This window comes from Panthera uncia, chromosome A2 (assembly GCF_023721935.1).
Source record: "Panthera uncia isolate 11264 chromosome A2, Puncia_PCG_1.0, whole genome shotgun sequence".
NCBI lineage: Eukaryota > Metazoa > Chordata > Mammalia > Carnivora > Felidae > Panthera > Panthera uncia.
The window spans coordinates 157,194,139-157,214,747 of NC_064816.1; the positions used below are offsets into that span (position 1 = coordinate 157,194,139).

The following is a 20,609-nucleotide window of genomic DNA, read 5'->3' on the forward strand; positions in this document are numbered from 1 at the left end:
GGCGCCCGCCGCTCGGACCAGGGCCCCGGTTCCAGGCGCGGTGAGCCGCGTCTCTCCCACCCCGAGCCCCCCGGCCGGTGACCCTGATGCCGCCAGCGTGAGCGAGGGGTGGGAGGGGCAGGGGCGCCGCCACCGCGCGGCTCGGCGGAGGGGGCTTTGCGTCTCGCTGCAGGAAGCTAACTGAAGCCAGGCAACGGCACCGGGCATCGCCAGCCTCGGATTTGCGGAAGGTGCCGCGAAAATGAATATTAATGGCGCCTCTCAACCTTTTCAGCGGATGTTCACATCCACGCGCTCCTCTGCAAGACAGACTGAGGGGGGTCCTTCCATCCCCACTTGACGGATGAGGCAACCGTGGCTCAAGGAGAAAAGCGACCTAGCCAAGGTCACGCAGCTCCTCCCGGCAAAGGCGGCGCTGAACTGCCGTGTCCCGCGGGGGGCCGGGGCGGCTCGCTCTCCGCAGCCTCGTCTGGGTTCGAGACCCGGCTCCCTGCTGGGACCTCTGGCCCCCCTTTCCACTCTGCTTCTCGTCCACCCCCTGGGCTGTCCTGCCTCGCACTCGCCCTCCCCATCGAAGCCAGCTCTTCCCTCTGGGCCCCTGCTTTTGGCCCCTCAGCCCCAACCCACACCCCCTTTGGCTGGTTCCAAGCCTCCACACCCAGGGGCTTGGAAGGCTTAGCCCACCCCCACCCCCACCCCCCATAATTTGCTCCCAAGGTGGAGGCTGGAGGCCACCGGAGGCAGTGAGGTCACACCCTGCCAGGATTCTAGGAGAGGACAGGAGGCAGCTGGGCTGGAGGTGGGCTGCCCAGAGGGCTTGGATAGCTCAAAGGCACTGGCACTTCCTCTTACACCCATCTCCCCCTTCCTGTCCGCCTGGATTACCAGAGATGTTTCCATCCTATAGAACACCTCTGCTTCTCCCCCTTCCCCAGTGAGGTAGGAAGGGGTCAGGGCTCCAAGGAAGCCACGGAGAGCCAAGATGAGGCAGGTGTATTCCCCTGCCACCTCAGATGGGATGTAGAGGAGATCCAAGTTCATTAAGTGAAGTGTTTTACAGACTTTTTAAATCCCACTTGTCCCGATTCCAGAAGAGGGATTGGGGAAGGCCAGAGGGGCTGTCAAATGGCGGGTGGGCATGATGGGGACCAAGCGAGCAGGAAGACGGGGGAACTAGGGAATGCAGCCCCTGTGCCCGTTACCATTTACTTGCCACACACTTTGCCCCCTGGAGTGCAGATGCCCCCCCCCCCCCCCCCCCCCCCCGCCTCCAGGCACAAGGAGGAGCCCTAGGCCCGAGCTGGGTGAATTCCTTCTAACTGCCAACTCTCCCTTCTGTCCCTCTTGCCCTGCGCCGTGCCCTCTCCGTGTCTAACCCTAACGCCCGGCCAGCCAGCTGTCCCTGTCCGTCTCTCCCACAGCGAAAACTGCCTGTCCATGTGTCTGCCTCCCCCACCCCACCTGACCCTGTCACTCATATCTCCAGAGTGGGTGGCCCAGAATGGAGCCTAGGCCCAGCCCCACCAGCATAGATGGACTACAGGGAGTGGAGCATAGGGACTCACAGCCACCCAAGAACTGAAGCTCTAAGTTGGCCAAATAAAAAAATCCACATGTATATCCCCTCTCTCTCCTGGATGGGCCTTTTTTAAAGGGACTCCCCCAAGCAGCAAGACTGGACTGGCACTCAGCTGAGAGACACAGGCCCCCCTGGGAAGTTGCCCCAGGGATCTCTGGGACTGGAGGACAGGCGGCCCCAGCGAAACCCCCTTCACCCAATCAGCTGCTCTCCCATTCTTCAAGGCCAGCGATACTTGCTGATCTGCTGAAGAGGCCCTGAGAGGGAAACTTCCAGAGCCCCCAGAGGGCTGCACTAGCTACCAGGGCCACCCAACAAAGGGCCAAGACCCTAGGGACTCTGGCCTTCCTCACTGAGAATGTGCCTTCTTTCGGGTCACAACCAAATTTGGCCATAGGCAACCTGACTGACTCCTCTGTACCCAACTCCAACCCAACCCCGGTAGCCATCCCAAGTCTTACAGCCCCTGCCTCTCCCATTCCACCGCCCTCCACATGGCTCCCAACCTGGCTCCTGCTGCCTCAGCCTGAGGTCCCATCCCTCAGGTCACCCTGGGCTCCCTCAGGTTCCCTGTGTGCCTTCCAAGTCGGCTGGTGGCAGGACCGTGCTGGCCCGCCCCTTTGGTCTCTAGGCCTCACATCCCTGACTCCAGCCCTTCCTTCACACCTTTGAGGCATTAAGGACATGAGCTTCTGGTGGCTGAGTCTGCCAAGGGGGTCCTCAGACCCCTTAACTTGGGGTCTGTCCCTAGAGAGGGTCTCTCTCTGACCCCCGTGGGCAGAGGCCAACCAGCAAAGCCCCAGAGCCCTCCTGCCAGGATGCAGAGGTTGTTCAGCTAGAGAGCTTCCCGCTCACGGTGCCTCCAGGGTCACCTGCTCCTTGCTCTCGGAGACACAGAGAGACACTGTCCCAACGGATGGGCAGACAACCCAGCCTACCCGATGCCATGTCCCCCACCCCCACCCGGGGGGGGGGGCAGGGGAACACCTGGGCCCACCAGGCAGAGAACCGAAGACAACACGTCTGGTACGGAGGGGACCCCCCCCCACTTGGGGGGGGGGGACAGTCCCCAAGTCCCACCCCCAGCCCCTGACAAGGACCCATGCAAACGCCTCCCGTCCCCGCCCGGGCACCCATCCCCGGCCCGCCGCCTGACGACGTGTTCGAGTGCCAGGGCGCCGGCACAGTCCCGGGGCTGGGCCGCGGGGCCGCGGCGCCCCTGCCGGAGGGGTGGGAGAGCGGGAGCCCCCTCCCGGCCCCTCCCGATCATCCCTCCATTCAGCCCGAGCCAGCTCGCTCACCCTCCCCCGCTAACTTTCCCCCACTCACCACCCCATGGACCAGAAACTCAAAAAGTTTGCTTTTCGTGGCTTTGCGCGCCCCTCCGGCAACTTCGTCCGCGGCCATCGGGGTGGGCTCAGCGGCTCCTCTCACTCTCTCTCTCTCTTCCTCTTTCTTTCCCTTTTCTGCCTTTTTTTTTCCTCCAACTCTCCCCTCTGAGTCCTGCTGGGCTCTCTCACACTTCTACTCGAGCGGAGTGGGGAGGGGGCCCCTTCAGGGCTGCCCTGACGGCCCACGGCCCACGCCGCCGCCGCCCGCCCGCCGCCGCCGCCGCCGCCGCCGCGGCTGCCGCATTCCTGCACTGATAAGACAGAAATAGTCCGGCGGCCCGGGGTCTGCCTGTTGACTCGGCGGGGACAGAAACGCCTGCCTTTCCAACCCTCGCTGTCCAAACAGCGCAGATAAGCGGCGAGGCACGCCGGCAAGCCCGGCTCGCGGGCGCTGGGCAGCGGCACTGCAGCCCGAGGCCGCCCGAGGGCCCGCGGGGAGGCGGCGCGGGGAGGGGACGCGAGGGGAGGTGGCGGGGGGCTCGCCGGCCACCCGGGCTCTCGCCACAAATAGTTTCTCGGTTAGGGAATTCGCCGGCACGGCCAGGCAGGGAACAGTCAGTTCCAACTTTCCCCCAAGTGGCTCCTGCTGCATTTCTGAGGCCCTTTCCCCAGAGACCTGGCAGGCCAAGTAGGGAAACATTCGCTGGAAGGAATCCGGGGGTGGGGGGGGGGGGGGAGACCGGAGCCTGGAGGAGGCCTTCCTCCTGCACCAGGCCGTCAGTGGTGGGTGTGCCCGGGGAGGCGGTGTCCCCTCGCGTCCACAGATGTGTGCGCCCTTGTCTCGCCCGCTGTGTGTGTGTGTCTGCACCCTTGTGTGGGCACGGCTCGGTGGCTGTGGGTGTGATTGTTTACGTGCGTGCACAGACAAACGCCTTCTCTGTGTGCCTCCCTCCTCGGGAGCCTCTGGTGCGTGTGCGCGCTTGTGGGTGCGTGTGTGGCAGGACATGGCCTGTGCCTTCCAGCTCCGTGTGAGTCTATTTCTGGGGATGTGAGTCTTTGTTTGTCTCTATGTGAGAAAGCGAGGGCAATGGGGGAAGGATTTCGGAAAAGGGAGGTGGATGGGACTCATGAGAACAGGAAGAGAGAATGAGAGGGGAGGCTAGGAGCTGGGGTGGGTGCTTGGGTGGATGGGCAGAGAGAACGAGGCGAGGTGGGCCTCGTGGCTTTGGAATGGGGCATGAGGTGGGGGTAGGGGACCCAGAGGCGCTGGGGCTACTGGGTATGGCAGGGCCAGCCTCCAGGCCCCAAAGAAAGCCCGGGGAGTGTGGGATTCTGAGGGAGCCCTAGAAGAGGCAGTGTGGAGGGAGCTGGCAGTCCCTGGGGCGAAGGAGGGACAGGAAACAGGAGGGACAAATCCTGAGCTCACCAGGCTGGGAACCACAGCACCACCCTTGCCCCCAAAGGCCACGCCCCTCTCTCCTCCTTCTGGAGAAAGAGCCCAAGGGCTTTGGGACGACAGTGGGTCAAGTTTATGTGCCTCTAGGGGCTGCACTGCCAGAAGCCAGGTGAGGGCAGGGAAATGCGGGGGGGAATTTGTTGGACAACTTATTTGATGTTACACCCTAAAGACCCAGAATTACACTCGGGGATCCTCAACCCCTTCAAAATGCCTTCAGAGGTCAGACGAAGAACCAAGGGAGTGTTCTGCCCGGAGAGCCCTTTTGCCTGCAGCCTGATTTCCTAGGACCCTGGTTGTGCTCCTGCCTGTCACTGTCCACTCAGGTGCCCACTGTCAATCTCCTGAAAGGCCAGAGTGGTCCAGGATAACCTTCCTTTACCGCTGGCTTAACAAGGGACCTAGATATCCCCTTCCTACCAAATCTCTACCCAGCTTCCCCCATAGACTCACCAGTCTGTCCACTAACGTCCAAAACCCCTCACTCATTCCCATTTCTAAGCCTCTGCTCCCACACTGTTCTTTTGCCCAGAATCCCTCTACTGCTCCTCTGCCTGTCCAGATCACATTCATCCTTTAAAGCTGAGCATGGGCCCCACCTCCTCCAGGAAGCCTTCCCTAGTTCCACTCCTGCGCACCAACCTTTCTCTTCTTTGAATGCCCATTGCCATCGATGCTATGCTGTGAATTGGCACCTGCCTGACCAGCGTCTGAGACGGTAGGTTTGGCTTCCCAAATGTGGTCCCCTGACGTCAGGATCCAGTCTTTACGTCCTGCTACCTTCCCCCATGCTGGGACACAGGGGCTCATGATCAAATGCCTGCTAACTCTTGCAACCACCCGAAGCCCAGTGGGCCAGTGAACGGAGCTCACACTCTGCCACCTACCTGAAGGTGTGAGCCTCCATGGGCACCCCCACCCACTGTGGGTGCTTCCCGCACGGGCATGTGAGACCCCAGACCTTAGAGGTTCTGGGGGACTGGGGCAGGGGCAGTCACCTTTAGGCTCTGTGTAAAGCTCAGAGTTCTCAACTCTCAGAGAGGCCTTCTGGGGCAAGAAGATAGCAAAGAGGCTGACAGGCACCCCAGCTCGGGCAGCTAAGTTTGAGGGGGATATGAAGGACAGAGGGAATGCCCAGCATTGGGGAGGGGACTGGTCTTGGTGGTGGGGGAGACTGCAGGAGGTGGTCAGACCAAGGGCCCTGGTGGTACCCAAGAAGTGGTGAGTGTCACCCAAGTCCAAAGATGACTCCCTCCTGAGCCACCCCAGCACCAGCCCCGGCTCCCCCAGCCGCTTCGCTGGGAGACACCCTTATGCCAGCACAGACAGCAGATACATAATGCATACAGGCCCCTCGGGCCACACACGAGTGCAAACGCTGGAGGGACAAGGAACCACACGGATTTGCACGCACAGGCACATCTTGACCTCCTCCCAGCCCACTCACAAGATGTGATTGCCCAGGCGCGGGCCAGCGGGCACGTTGGCCTACTGCTTTTACGGAGGCGACCCTAGGTGTGCGGACCCGGGGCGGGGAGCCTTCAGACCAGACAGCAGAGGCGCAGGTGTGGGTGCCCGGAGCCCCGACTCGCATCTCACAAAGGCCAGGATCCCCAGCTGCTCAGCCCCAGAAGAGCGCTCAGCAGCGCCACGGCCGCAGCCACAGCCTCTGGCCCGGCCCGGGGGAGGTGGAGGCCCCGGGAGAGCCCCGATTCCAGCTGGCAGGGGGCCTTCCTCCCAGCCCAACCGGGCCCCTAGCGCCGGCCCGACCGGCCCAGGCCGTGCTCCGGGCAGACCGTGCGCGTGTCCGGGCAGAGGGCGGCCGCCCTGCGGCGCGGAGCCGGAGTCCCCCCTGCCGTCCCCCCATCTCTCCTTCCCTCCGAAGCACCACCAGCACCAAATGGCAAAGCGCCTCTCCCCGCTCAGGGAGAGATGCGCCGCGGCCGGCGGGACGGGCTCGGCGGCCCCCCTCCACCGCGCCGGAGCGGAGGGCGGCCGGGCGCGGGGGGCACGTCCCGGCCCGCGGCCGCCCGCCCTCGCCCTCGCCCGCCCCGGGCCCGGGCAGCGGCGGGAGCCGGACGGGAGCCGGCCCGGGCATGCGCAGTGCGGCCTCCCTCCCGGTGAAGGTCAGCCCAGGGCCTGGCTGCAGGACTCGGTGGCGGCGGGGGAGGCGGAGGAGGGAGGAGGGATGCAGCGGAGAGACTTAACTCCTTCCCTGCGGGAAGATGGGCAGCGAGGCTGAGGCCGGAGCCCGCTGGTCCCACCCTCCCCGCCTTCGGTGGAAGTCCTGTTACGGGGACCCGGCTCTGGGGGGAGGGGGAGGAGGGGCCGGGGAGGGAGGATGGAAGAAGGAGGCTAGGAGGAGAGGAGGGGAGCTGGGAAGGGGAGAGGGAGGAAGGCGAGGGAGGAACAAAGGAAATCAGACTGAAGGGAGAGACCTCTTTCTGCTGCCCCCTTTTCTGTATACCCCCAGCAATATTACCCTCACTGATTGGGGCATGAGCCTGTGTGTGTGTGTGTGTGTGTGTGTGTGTGTGTGAGAGACAGACAGACAGACAGACAGACGGAAAGTGCCCACCTGGAGCTCTCAGGCTAAGGACCTCTGATCTCTGTGTTCTGGCCCATTGCTAACCAGCTCCCACCTTCTCCTCTGGTCACTAAACCCAGGACATGCAGGGGTCCCAGAGGGGGCTCTGACCCAGCCTACCTGCCTGGCCTCAATCCCGGGCCCCCAAGGAACCCCTGCTAGACCTTGGGGCCAGGCCCAGTCCCCAGAGACGGGTGGAGGGGAGCCTGCACCTTAACCCCCCACCTCTGGTGAGGAACTTCTCCCAGCCAGCAGACCGGACAGGGGCGGACCAGGCCCGGGATGTCTCGTGGCACGATCCTCCTCCTCCAGGCTGCCCCCACTACTCTTCCCAGGCCAGAGCAGCGCTGGGTGCCTCTCCCTTTGTGCGAGAATGTTTCTGTGGCTGGACACCCCCTGCTACTATCAAGGGGGCCCTCTGTCTCTTTGTGTGACTTTGCCTTTCCGTGTCAGTTTTGCAAACACACGCAAGAAAGACAAATATGATAGAAAGAAGCAAAAAACATAACACACAAAAAAAACAAAGATAAACGAGGACACCAAGATAATTGTGTGACCTTGGGCAAGTTGTTCTACCTCCCTGCCCCTCAGCTTTCTCGGGAGTAAAAGGAGGGGCGTAGGCAGGTGATTCCTAGGGCCTTCCTGCCCTGAAATCCAAGGATTCTGTAAGACAGAGACAGGAACCAAGGCAGACCAGGCGGGAAGGAGAGGGAGACAGAAACAGAGAGAAATAGGCCCACACCATTTAACCAAAGGTGTTAACCCGAGGTGAGACCTGGTCCTTGTCACTCACACTGCCATTGAGCCTTTACCACTGTGCAGTCAGCCTCCTGGGAGCAGGGCAAGGCCTTGCCCGGGTCCCCAGGGTCCTGCTCAGTTAGCAGGTGTACGAGAAAGGTAAGTGGCATGATTGAGTCCTTCCTCTCTTGTTACGCGGGGGGGTTTCGTCAGTCTAATGGGGTGCTCTGCGGCCCCCTCTCTGACCCCCACCTACACCTCACACACGATAACTGCAAACATCAGCATGTTGAAACTGCCGGCCACAGGAGGGGTGGAGAGATGGGTCACGGGGGCCTGAGCACCCACCAGCCCAGAAGGGAGGCACATTTTGGATCTGTGACAGCTTTGCACTCTCCCCTCACGACCGACCGCCATAAATTGGTCCCTTGGGGCCATCCACGCCCAACAGCTTATAGCACTATGCAAAAAACAACACAAAAAAACAAACAAAAAAAAAAAAAAACGAGCCACACTGGCCTGCTCTCCATCTTGGGGAGGATGGGGAGGTATCTATACAGGATCCTGAGGTGTGCTGTAACTCCCCTGCAGCCTAGCGGGTGCCACATGGGGCCAGCTCTGCCTGGTGAGGTGGTAGGGAGGTGCATCCTCACTCCCCAGCCAGCTCCCTCCGGACCAACACTGGCCTGTCTAGCAGATTCAGGGGCAAAAACAAGGGATTCATGTTCTCGGGACTCGCAGGCTGTTAAGACTCCAGGTAGTGGCGAGCCTTTCCGGCCTCCTGAGCTGCCTATCCCAGCCAGGGCCTGGGAACGCACCCATCCCACTGTGCCCTCTGCCTGGCCGAAGCCATCACTCCTGCCCTGTTCACACCCCCATGGCTCCCAGGCTCCTGCCCTCCTTTTCCTTGGCAGACAAGAGCCCCATCCCAGCACCTCTGACTCCTCTCCTCGCTCTCCTGGAACTCAGTGCTTCCTCATGACCCCAGTGTCAGGACAGTCTCCTGGTGGCTTAATGTCCTGCCCTTACCCCCCCCCCCCCGCCCCGGCCGGAGGAGCTTCTGAGGCCTCAGCTACTACTCTGCCCAGGTGGTCAGAGGGATTTCTGCGAACCGCTGCATTTTGCAGTCTAGGATGTCACCTGAGTGAAGAAAACTGAGTAGAATAAAACAAAAACAAAAACAAAAACAAAACAAAACTTCATGTCCTTAAAGAATTTTTCAGGGAAATTAAACCAAATGCCACCGTGCACGGACTGTGTAGATAAAACATGCCTAGAAGCCACACGCAGACCTGGTCTCCCAGGTATCTTCAACTCCATTAGGAGTCAAGGGTGGGCCGTGCAGGGACTGAGGGGGCTGAGAAAGCCATGCCCTCCCCTCCTCACACGACACTCTGTCTCTCCCATGGTCTGCCTTGAGTGCACCTGCCTTCCTGCCATGATGTGTTCTCCCTGCTCGTGTCAGGCACCACAGAAGGCCCCAGACTCCCCTCACCGGTACCCTCAGCTGCATAAGGCTCTGTGTAGCCCCTCTTCTCCCAGTTCCCGACCTGAACCCTTCCACTGCGCGGTCTGTCACAGATAAAACTTTCCAATACACTTGGCCGCTTCTGTGAACATCGCCTTTGCTTTCTTGTAACAGAAGCCCTCCAGGACCCACTCCCCCCCAAACTGCCACTGTGGTGGCAGAATTTTTCCCAGAGCACCCCTACCACTGGCCTCGGGGTGGGTAGGGACCCTCCTTGCCCCTCGCAGCTGCTTCCAGAGCCCTGGCTCTGCATCTGCCCCACGTCTGGTGCCCATTTCTCGAGGGCTCTAGCCCCTGGCTCGCTGTCCCTCCCTGACACTCGGAGACACTCACGGACTCTGTCCTGTTCTTGCTGCTTTCTGGGGATCTTCACGGGGGGTCTTTCCACACCTCTGGTCTCTCGCTCCGTGGCCACCTCTCCTCTGGAAATTCTCCACCCTCCCTCAGCCACCTGTTCCAGGGTCACCTCCTGGGTCTGGTCACTCCAGTGGCCCCTCACCCCCTTATCTGTCCGAAGCAGCTCACTCTGACTGCCACCCTGTCTCCTTCCAGCTCACTCTGCCCAGCTCCCTGATGCCCAAAGCCCGTGACTCCACTGGAACCGCTGGTCCATTTCTCTGACCTGCACCCCTCATCACAATGAGACTGCTACATATGATCCTTTTTTTTTTTTTAAATGATAAAACACATAACATAAAATTTACCATTTTAACATCCTTTGCACATACATATTCTTGACTCTCTTACTTAAGTGTTCGGTCCAGTTTTGCCAACTCCTCCCCTGTTCCCGGGACCTGAAAGTGGCTGGAGAAAGACACACAGCCACCCTGACCAGGTCTCGCTGTCAGTTCAGGAGCACCAACTTCACCTGGCCTCCTGCTGCCCAGCCGTCCCCCTGTCCCTCGTCCACGCACACCCCTTCCCACTCCGCTTCCTACATGAGTCTCCACATCTTCTCCCCTCCAACCTCCAGCTCCTCCCCCGCTCCTGCTCCCAGTTGAGGCCCTGGCTTCTCACCTCACGGAGACACAGAAGCTTCTAAAGAACTTTCACCTAGCCACCTCAGGGCATGCTTCCAGTCAGTTAAAGCATCCAACTTTGGCTCAGGGCAGGATCTCATAGTTTGTGAGTTCGATCCCCGCAGCAGGCTCTCTGCTGTCAGCGGCCTCCCTCTGCCCCGACCCCGCTCATGCTTTCTCTCTCTCTGTGTCTCAAAAATAAACACTGGGGCATCTGGGTGGCTCAGTCGGTTGAGCGTCCGACTCTTGGTTTCCGCTCGGGTCATGATGTTGTGGTTTGTGGGTTCGGGCCCCACACTGGGCTCTGCGCTGACCATGCGGAGCCTGCTTGGGATGCTCTCCCTCTCTCTGCCCCTGCCATGCTCGTGCTGTCTCTGTCTCTCTCAAAATACAGAAAATAATAAATAAATAAATAAGCATTAAAACAATAATAAATTTTTAAAAATTTTAAAACCAGGAGATGGTCTTTGAGGCTGGTCTATGATCAAGGATTTCATAGTCCAAGCTAGACCCAGCCTCTCTCGTGACCCCACACAGGGTACCCTCTTTACTCTTGGGCTTGAATAGCTGTGGAGATGGCTGAGAGGCCTCATGAACACTTACCAGGGAGTGGGCAGAAGGGAGGAAAGGGAAGGAGTGGTCTCAGAACCTTCTTGGTGCCCACGCCTCGTTTCCAGGAGGATCCTTTGTAATTAAGGCCAGCTGGTGCCCAGCCCACCCATATAATGAACCCCCTCCGGGTAGCCCCTCAGCCAGCCCTGATGCCCTTGCCCTTGCTCCCAGATCTGGGCTTTTGTTTTGGCCATTGCCACCTAGTCTGTCCTGGGACAGGGCTGGGACAGGGAGGCCTTACTGCCCTACCCATTGTCCCCGTTCTTCGGGGGTCCCGTCCTCCCCCAGGCCCTGAACCCACTGCCCTGGGTGGGGTCTCTGCAGGCATCAAAGTGTGATTACTCTGAGCTTAGACCCAAGAACAGGGCTTCTCAGCCTTAGCACCATTGACATTTGGGGCTGGATGATTCTTTATTGTGGGGGCCGTCTCATGTATCACACGATGTCAGTAGCATCCCTGGCCTCTATCCAATAAATCCTAAAAGCACTCCCCCCGCCCCCCTCCAGTGCAACAAACAAAAATATCTCCCAACATCGGCCTTCGTCCCTGGAGGGTGAAGTTGCCCCGGGGTTGAGAAGCCGTGCTCTTCAGCTGGATGGTCTTGGGTTCACACTCAGCTCAGCCACTGGGTGGCCATAACTTTGTACAGGTTACTCGACCTGTCTGAGCTCCATTTTCCCTGTCTTGAAGACAGGGAGCCCTACGCCTGACTCACCGGTAGATGTGAGGATTCAGATGAGGTCGTGTTACGTGCAGAATTCAGCACGGCGCCTGCCACAGAGGACACACTTAACAAGTAATCGCTGCCATTACTGGATTCCTGATGCTAAGCTGGCCCGAGCCTGCGGGGCTTGGCTGCCTCTGCTCTGCCTTATCTCTGGGTCCTAGCGGTCCTGCTGTCGAACAGCCCCCAGTTGGGAGAGTAGTGAAAACAGGGAGCCCCCACAGCCCCCCAGCTGTGGGACCGTCCCACATACCATGGAGGGTACCTCTGAGGAGTCAGCCAGGCAATTATTCACAGTGGCTGATTCTGGTGGCTCTGGGAGCCCGTGAAGAGTCTGGGTTCCACCCAAACCACCGGAAGCTTCCTTGAGCACAGAAAGTGGCATTAGTCTGCAGGGTGGGTCTTACACGGGAAGCCTGTGTGTGCAGCCCAGAAACTTGGTAAAGGGCTGCAGGAAAGGAGGGCAGGGAAACATTCTGAAGCCACCAGACGGAGCAAAGCACCTGCATTGACACCTAAGAAGAATTCTACGGGAGACCACCGGGCCAGGAGAAGCTGAGGTTTAAGAGCTGCCAAGGGAAGCATCTGGAAGAAAAGCAGGGAGGGCCGCCTCGCACGCCTGTTCCCTTCCTCGTCTGCCGTCCTGCCGCTCACTTGGCGGGCATCTCCTGTGTGACTGTTCAGTGCAAAGGGCGGCTCAGCCACACAATAGACACTAGACGCAGCCTCGGCCCTCGGGACACAAGGAGGACTGGCCCGGGGCTGGAGGGGCTGCCGGCATCCATATGGTGAGAAGCTCACGTCCACCCCTGCACGCAGGGCAGCGGCCACTCTGGCAAGGGATCGGGGGTGTGCAGGAGCAGCACGCCCCACGCCAGAGCCCTGGGCTTCCTTACGGGGAAGAGAGGCATTCAGCTCCCACCAGCTGGCCCTGCAGAGGGGCCGTGGCTCGCAGGTGGCTGGCCTGTGGCAGGGGCGGGGAAGCCAGCAGCAGCAGCCATGCCCGAGGGTGATCCTGGTCCTGGCGGAGGGGGCCGTGGAGCCAGCTGTGGGTTGCGCCAGTGAGTGCCTGCAGTACCTGCGGGGACAAGGGGCTCGAGGCCCCCTTTGGCTCTGCCCGTCCCCACGCGAGGAAAGCTAGAGCCAGGCGAGGAGCTGACGTCCCGGTGGCCACGGGGCCCGATGGATTACACCTTGGCTCCTCCTGCGGTGGGCACGACCCTGGGTCACCACCCGGATGCTCTGGCTACCTAGAGCTCATCTTCTTTCTCTTCCATGAGACGCAGCTCCAAACTCTGAAGGCAGCCCTCGCGGTCCCCTCCCCCCGGGCACAAGTTGAGTTGTGTCTCCCCCAGCAGAACTCATTTGCTGGAGTCCTAATCCCCCCACCTTCAGAATATGTTCTTATTGGGCGATGGGGTCTTTACGGAGGTAATCAAGTTAAAATGGGGTCATTAGGGTGACCCTAATCCAGTATGACTGGTGTCATAAAATGGGGGAAACTGGGACACGGGGACAGATACACACAGAGGGAAGACTGACGCAGGGGAGACAGCCATCTGTAAGCCGAGGAGCGAGGCCCGGGCCAGATCTTCCCTCACGGCCTCAGAAGGACCCGAAACCCTATTGACGCCTGGATCTCAACATCCCGCCTCCAGAAAATACGTTTCCATTGTTTAAGCCGCCCAGCCCGGTATTTTGTTACAGCCTAGGAAACGAATCCACCCCCTAACACTGCTTTCAGTACTCCTGTGTGGGCCCTCCTGTGGCCTGCCTGCCAGTCCCAACTGCCACCGGTCTCTCCCCTTACGTCGCCTGGCTTGGCCGACGCCATGCAAAGCTTGGGGCTTTGCAACGTGGGGCTCGAACCTACAATCCCGAGATCAAGAGCCGCTGGCTCCACCGACGGGGCCAGCCAGGCGCCCCCCACCCCCAATTCTCTTCCTACTCTCATTGTGCCAAAGCACGTCTCCCATTCCCTGCTGGTAAAACTGCCTATTTGGACTCAAGAACAGATACTTATATTTATTCCGTCTTATAAGAATTAGCCCATTATTCTAGCTCGCGATCTTTCGAATCCCTGTTCTGTTATCCGCTGTATCTGTCATCCTGTCCAGCTGTGTGTCATTCACAAATCCCTGAACATGACCTTCCCTCTTCACCTGGGTCTGTGCTGACTATTCAGGAAAAGGACAGGCACCAGGACAAAGCCCTCTCTCCAGACAGCCTACAACCTCTGAGGCTAGTCTTCAATTGGCAGCAAATGGGCTCAATCATAGTAACATCCAGTGACGTGCCACAGTGTCACGTTGCTGGTTTAAAATCGGCCGCGGTAGGAGTATTTATGCCATGGAAATTGGCAAATAGTACAAATCAGATTTCAGCTCCCCCTTCCCACCCTGTCAGGAGCCGGTTGTTAAATATTTACCAGCACACTACTGCGTCCAGCCCACGTCTATGTGTCACGCTCCAGATATGGGGAGAGACTTTGTCAAACCCCTTCAAATGAACACGTACATCTTTACGGAGCTCCATAGCCTACAAAATAGTTCGGTATGCGTCATTTAATTTGGTTCTTTCAACATCCCAGGGAGTTAAAGGGCTGGATATTACTTATACCCATTTTATTTTATTTTTTATTTTTTTTAATGTTTATTTTCGAGAGAGAGAGAGAGAGAGAGAGAGAGAGAGAGAGAGAAACAGAGTGCAAGGTGGGGAGGGGCAGAGAGAGAGAGGGAGACACAGAATCCGAAGCAGGCTCCAGGCTCGGAGCTGTTGGCACAGAGCCCGATGCAGGGCTCGAACTCATGAACCCTGAGATCATGACCTGAGCCGAAATCGGACGCTTAACCAACTGAGCCACTACTATACCCATTTTAAAGATGAGGAACACAAGGTTAATGACTGATTCAGAGCCAGACAGAGAACTAGTCAAAGGTGGGCTTAAACCCGCCGTGTCCTGATCTCAAGGTCGTGTTCTTTTCGGCTCACCAAATGCCCCCCACCCCCACCCCAGCTGCCACCGTTGGTTGTCAAAGTTGCCCTGAATGCCCTCACCAGCCACTGCTCTGGGCTTAAAACACAGACAAACCGTGAGGGGGATTCTACCCGTGGTCCTTCCCGTTCACAACACGTCATTGGGATCCCTGTTTCTACCTGGGGGAGAACCCTCAAGTTTTCAACAAATGTCTTTGCATTTTGCTTAAAATTCATCGTTGACAAGAGGTTTTCTAAAGTGACCGCAGCTCAATGCAATGTCTCTCAGGGTGGGACCCTCGATGGAGTTCTCAGGGCTGGAAAGCTGACTCAGGGCTCTGGGCCAGAGGGCTAGAAGAGGTACCAGGTGGGTGGTGACCGCAGGAGGGGAGCCCAGGGAGGAAGTTGAAGAGTGGGCAGGCAGACAGGTGTCTTCAACACTTTTTAAGGGGCGCCTGCGTGGCTCAGTCAGTTAAGTGTCTGACTTTGGCTCAGGTCATGATCTCACGGTTTCTGGGTTCGAGCCCCGCATCGGGCTCTGTGCTGACAGCTCACAGCCCGGGGCCTGTTTTGGATTGTGCCTCCCTCTCTCTCTCTCTCTCTCTCTCTCTCTCTGCCCCTCCTCTGCTCACGCTCTGTCTCTCAAAAATAAATAAACATTAAAAAAAATTTTAAAAACGCTCTTTAAAATCTTAAAATTGAGAGATTTCACACCAACAGCCAGATTTCCAAAATCTCTCAAAAAACTGGAAATCTGGCAACACAAGCCCACTGATGCACCGATTGTTTCTGATTGGAAACAATCAGAGAATGCTAACAGGGGCTGTCCCTTTTTGAAGAGGCAGGGTTTCTCCAATTCACCAAGCCCCCCCCCCAATTTTAGGGGTTGCAAACTCTAAACGCCCAGGGGCCCAGCAATTAATGTAAATGAGGGGCGGGAGCTTTGTGCACCAGGACAACTAGCCTTGACCTTGGGCCTCAGTGCTGGGCCTATAGAAAGGGCTGGCTGCTTTGCCTCCTTCAGGGTCACTGTGGTTTGGGTCACGCCACACCTCGCTGTTCCTCCCCCATGGGACGCTGCCAGGCGGACCCCACCTGGGACTCTTGCACCAACACGATGAAACTGTGTTTCAGTTTCTCACACTCTTGTGAGGACCGATCAGCTGAACCACGAAAAATCCTAAAACTTGCAAGAGGCTCTCAGTCAACACCGGTTGCTAGTATTCTGTGCTCGTGTGCTTGGCTCTCCTCTGTCCTGTGGGAGCTGCTCTGGGGTCTCAGGCGACAGAAGGGGGGGGGGGGGGTGGTGGGGGGGGGGGGGGGGGGGAGTCTGGACTGGTGGGGCTGTGGTCCACCCGAAGGGCATTTTTAAAAACGTTCATCTATTTTGAGAGAGAAAGAGCGGGGAGAGGGGCAGAGAGAGAGAGGGAGGGAGAGAATCCCAAGCAGGCTCTGTGCTGTCAGTGCAGAGCCCGATGGGGGGCTCAAACCCATGAACCAGGAAGAGTCAGTCACTGAAACAACTGAGCCACCCAGGCACCTCCCCGCAATGGGCATTTTTCGAAAGGGTATCTAAGATGGTTTTTTCTCGAAGGAAGGGGTGAGAGTAACATAGGGGTGGGGTGGCAGAGTAGGGGCTCAGAGAGGAAACTGAGGCAAGAGAAGGCAAAAGCAAAATAATGCTTCCTGCTGGGTGGGGTGTGGGATCTGGAGACCGAGCTGGAGCTCCGCTTCCCCTCTCCCTACCGCTGCCCTCCCCCTGCGGGGGGTAGAGGGGCCCTCCTCCAAGCCCACCCCCTTGGGCCCCTACTGTGACTTCAGCTGCTGACCCGGGAGGAAATCAGAAATCTGCTCACAGCTCGGGAGAGTCAGAGGACCACAGCGCTCTCTCCTCCACCTGCCGGCTCACTTTTTTTAAATTTCCAGCTCAAAACGTTCGTAAAGGGAAAGAAGGCAGGCTTCTCAAATACGCAGACGGCATCAGGCTGCATGGAGGGCTGCTGGCTGGGAAGCCGGGCTAAGGCTAACCAGAGAACTCTGCGTCTGAGTTCAAGATACAGGAGCAGGGAGAACGGGGTTCTCAGCGGACAGGAGGAAAGGCCCAGGGGCTTCTCACTGGCTCCAGGCCTTTCTGAACCAACAGTGTAACAGCAGTGAGAATGGCCAGCTGGGCCTGGAACCAAGGGAGACATGGTCACAGGGTCTACAGAGGACACCTAGACGTGCCGGTGGGGAGGGCAGCACTGAGCATCACATTTTAACCCGGAGGGTGACAAGGGGCTCTCTGGCATTCACGGCGTTCTGGATCTTGACCCGAGTGCTCAGTACTTAGCATCCCACCGAATCTCTATAGAAGGGGAGTCAGGTCCTACCTTACAGAGGAGACACTGAGGCTCGGAGAACTAAGTGCCTCTGCCCACATCAGCCCAGCTGGCAAGGGGCAGAGCCCAGCCCCCAAGTCTGGGACGTTTGAAGAAGCCAGACCTGAACGTTCCTGACAGCAGACCCAGGGAGTGTGGACAACTGCCTCCAAAAGTCACGGAGGCAGAAAGGGGTTTATTCTCTGTAACTCCAAAGGGGAAGGCCAGGGTCACAGGCAGGAAGATTCTCCTCACTTTAAGAACCAAACCACTAAAGATGGGGGGGGGTGTCTGCGAGCATGGCAAGCAGGTCCTTTCGGAGACTGACTGCCCAGCTGTGGGCCAAGAGCGGCTCAGGTGTCGGCAACTCAGGGTGGGGAGGCTGGAAAGGCCCGCCCTTGCGTTGTGGGGGTGCAGAGAGGGCAGGGCTAACGGTACAAAGGGGTCTCAGGGTCATGTCAAGATCAGCGGGTCAGAGCCACCTCCCCGCCACGTCCCCACCTCATTCACTCACAAAGTGTTTTTCTGCGTTGTGCTGAACAAGACAGATGCAGGCTGTGCCTTGAAGGAGCACTACCAGGGATCATTTAAATTTGGGGTACACGCTAGAAGATGTAAGGAGGTGGGACTTGATGCCTAATTGGGGGAAGGGGGTTGAAAGTCTCCCCGGAAGAAGTGGCATTCCAGTGGAGACTTGCAGGATGGACAGAACCAGGCAGGTGAAGGGAGCTGGAAGGGTGTTGCAGGCAAAGAGAACAGCATGTGCGAAGGCCCTGAGTGCCAGCAGGTGCCGGAAGCCCATGAAGACAGAAGACAGAAGAGATCAGGTCCGCGCTGCAGGAAGCTCTGGCCACCTTGGTGGGTTGGGGCTGGGAGGAGGGGCCCAGACTGAGTGGGGGGGGGGTGCTACTGAGGTGTCTATCTCCGTGGTTTGGGCAGAAGACAGCAGCGGCCCCACTAGGGTGGCGACGTGAGAAATGGGTGGGCAGAATTGAGATGTGTCTAGGACATAAAATAAAATAAAATAAAATAAAATAAAATAAAATAAAATGAGGTGATTGCTCCAACAGAGAGAGAAGGAAGGGGGAGGGTCAAATGTCACTCCCAGGTGAGGGCTTCAGCAATATGGCCGGCCCCACCCCCACTGTGGAGGGGACCCTGTGTTCTTGTCTTCTTGTGTTCACCAGGAAACTTCTACTCTGTTCTCCTGGAGAGAAGACTCTGGAACAATCTTACCCCTTCTCCCAGGCCTCTTCTCCTTGGGAGGGGCTCCCTGCCTGATGAGGTGGGGGCCTGACATCTACTGGACAAGCTCCTCTCCTGGATCGGGGGTGGTGACATCAGGGCCGTCCCCTGCAGCCTGTCCTTCCCTTGTGGGTGCATTCACTGGCCCGAGGGAGCCCGTCTGCACCTTCCTATGCCCTAGGTAAGCAAACCCAAGTTAGGGCATAGGGTCCGCCCGCTACATCCAGGCCTCAGGTTCAAGCTTCCTTTTGTAGCCCGCAACAGACACGCGTGCCTCCTTCTCGGTGGGTTCGCGACCTAGGGCGTAAGGTGTGTGGCTGGTCTCACCCTGTACCCAAACTCACCTGCTGGGCATATGTGCGGAGGGAGGTCTCTGTTTTCCTGCAAGGATATTACGCTTCCCCCAAGAACGTGACTGGACTTAATTCCCGATTTTAAACAGACCTCCCTGCTGCTGGATGCTTCTCAGAAATGTTGTGACCATTAGCGTGTAACCTGAAGGTGTGCAGTGCACTTCTCCGGGTGTGCTAGCTTCGGGCTGGGATCGAGCACGATCAGCGATGTTTACATGGCGGCCCGCTGTTGTGTCGCTCTTTGCCTGGGCCCCGGGGAAACCTGCGGTATTGCTGAGGACATCGCTTAGCTCTGGTCACCCAGTGTCCCCCTCGTGCCATCATACGGGAGAGACTTCCTGGGGTCTCACGGCCCCAAATCACAGTGTCTCTGAGCCGGTGGCGTTTGGTTCTCTGGGCAGCGTGAATGACACCCGTGCTCCTGTTTTCCCACCGCGGAAGGGGCCCCAGGGCCTCACGGCTTGTGTCTCGCCCGCTAACCTTATCTGTGGCTGCAGCACATTTTCCCGCCCCTCGGGTCCCCACGTCCTGCCTTCCTCACTACGCGTGTCTTTGCAAACTGCCTCCAACCCTTTCTGGGGTGGGGTGGAACACAGGCCCACCTTCCGGCGTCCTCCTGTCCCCGCCTTTCTCCCCTCCCCACAGCATGCTGCTCCTCGCTCCGGGCCCCAGAACGTTCTTCAGTCTGGAAAGAAGGCTGACACGGGAGATGATCCAAGTGTGCAAATTCCGGGAAAGGCATGAGCGGGGACACATGCTCGTAAGACACGTTCTCGGATCTCCCGGACGTAAGTTCAGGTAACAAAGAAATGGGTTTCACAGCTTGGGAAGCAAACGAAGGAGTGGGCCTGGCTGAGGTGGGCAACTGTTCTCCCACGGGGTCCTCATCCGCGACCGGGGGTCTGCACACCCCTCACCCGCACGGGGACACCAGGGACACGGCCGTGGCCCCCACCAGGCGTCCCTCAGCTGCGCGCCCACCAGATGCGGTGATCTGAGAGGCCTCGGAATCCTGCCAAACCCGAGGGCCATTCACTCATCCTGGGTGTCTGTAACCCAGCCTTCTCTCGTGACACCTCCTCCCGGGACACCCCCTCCCGGTGACACCTCCAGCTCATTACCTCCGCCACTTAACGCTCGCTAATAACGAGCTCTCGCCTGCAATCACGCTGCCAGCGCTCGGGGCAAAGACAGCCTCCAGCTGCTTGCACGCCTGGGCTCGTGCCGACCGTGCTGTCTAGACGGTAGCACGGGGCCTGTCAGCATCCAAATGACAGCACGTGCCCAAGCCGCCAAGCGTCAAAGCCGGCTCCTTGCCTGGGACAGCACATGCTGAATGTGACTCTAAAACAAAACGCCAGAAACTTCCCACAGCACCTCCCTCCTTACCCCCTTTGTCACCTAGACAGGTTGGGACTCCCGAGTCCCTAGGAATCTCAGGGTGGACCCTCAATTCTCCTTGTGACCGGGCTGCTCCAGGACCACGTGTTGCTAGGATGTACCCAGAGCACTCAGCCTCCTACCCTCCCCCCCCCACCAGCTTCTCAGGCCTCCCCTCTTCAACGGCCCACCCTTCAGGGTGATCACCTCCTTCAGGCTGGGTCTAGAACAACCCAGCTCTTTCTGTTGGAGAGCCCCGTTAGGGCTTAGCTCAGCGTACCCCAGACCAGCCATGATGTACAAGGACTCGCCACGTGGGGACCTGGCTGTGGTGTACCTCCCGGGGACCCCAGCTGCCCCCCCCATCAGCCCCATCTACTAGGCAGGCCTCCACCCTCAGACAGCCTCAGACAACTTTAGAGTTGCCCCGAAAACGCACCAGGGTTCACCTTTTCTTTAGGATTCTGCATGAAAAAGCCAAGCCCTGCTAGCTGGGGGAACAGGTCCACGCTTAACACAAGGCAGTGGTTAGGTTGTGGGGCAAGGGGCAGGACCTTTGTTTGGGGGCTTGACTTTCCTGCACAGCATTGCATTTGTTTCCACAGTGACCAGCACTGGGTGACAGCACCAGGCTCCCCCGGCAGCCGGTGACAGCACCGTTCTGGGCCTGCGGCAAAGCGGGGGGGGGGGGGGGGGGGGGGGGGGGGGGGGGGGGGGGGG

At 58.8% G+C, this 20,609-nt stretch overlaps 1 protein-coding gene across 3 annotated transcripts in view; it reads right to left on the minus strand.

Moving 5' to 3' along the window:
- Positions 1-20,609, minus strand: part of SMARCD3 (SWI/SNF related, matrix associated, actin dependent regulator of chromatin, subfamily d, member 3) — a 30,235-nt gene that overhangs the window by 6,415 nt on the left and 3,211 nt on the right. The window contains exon 1 of one of the 3 annotated variants that reach the window (XM_049642137.1): positions 2,909-3,500. The exons of the other annotated variants lie outside the window; for them this stretch is intronic. Within the exon in view, the coding sequence (XP_049498094.1) occupies positions 2,909-2,986 (78 nt within the window). The 5' untranslated portion in view covers positions 2,987-3,500. Of the gene's footprint in view, positions 1-2,908; positions 3,501-20,609 lie in introns of those variants that run through there. 3 annotated transcript variants of the gene reach the window in all.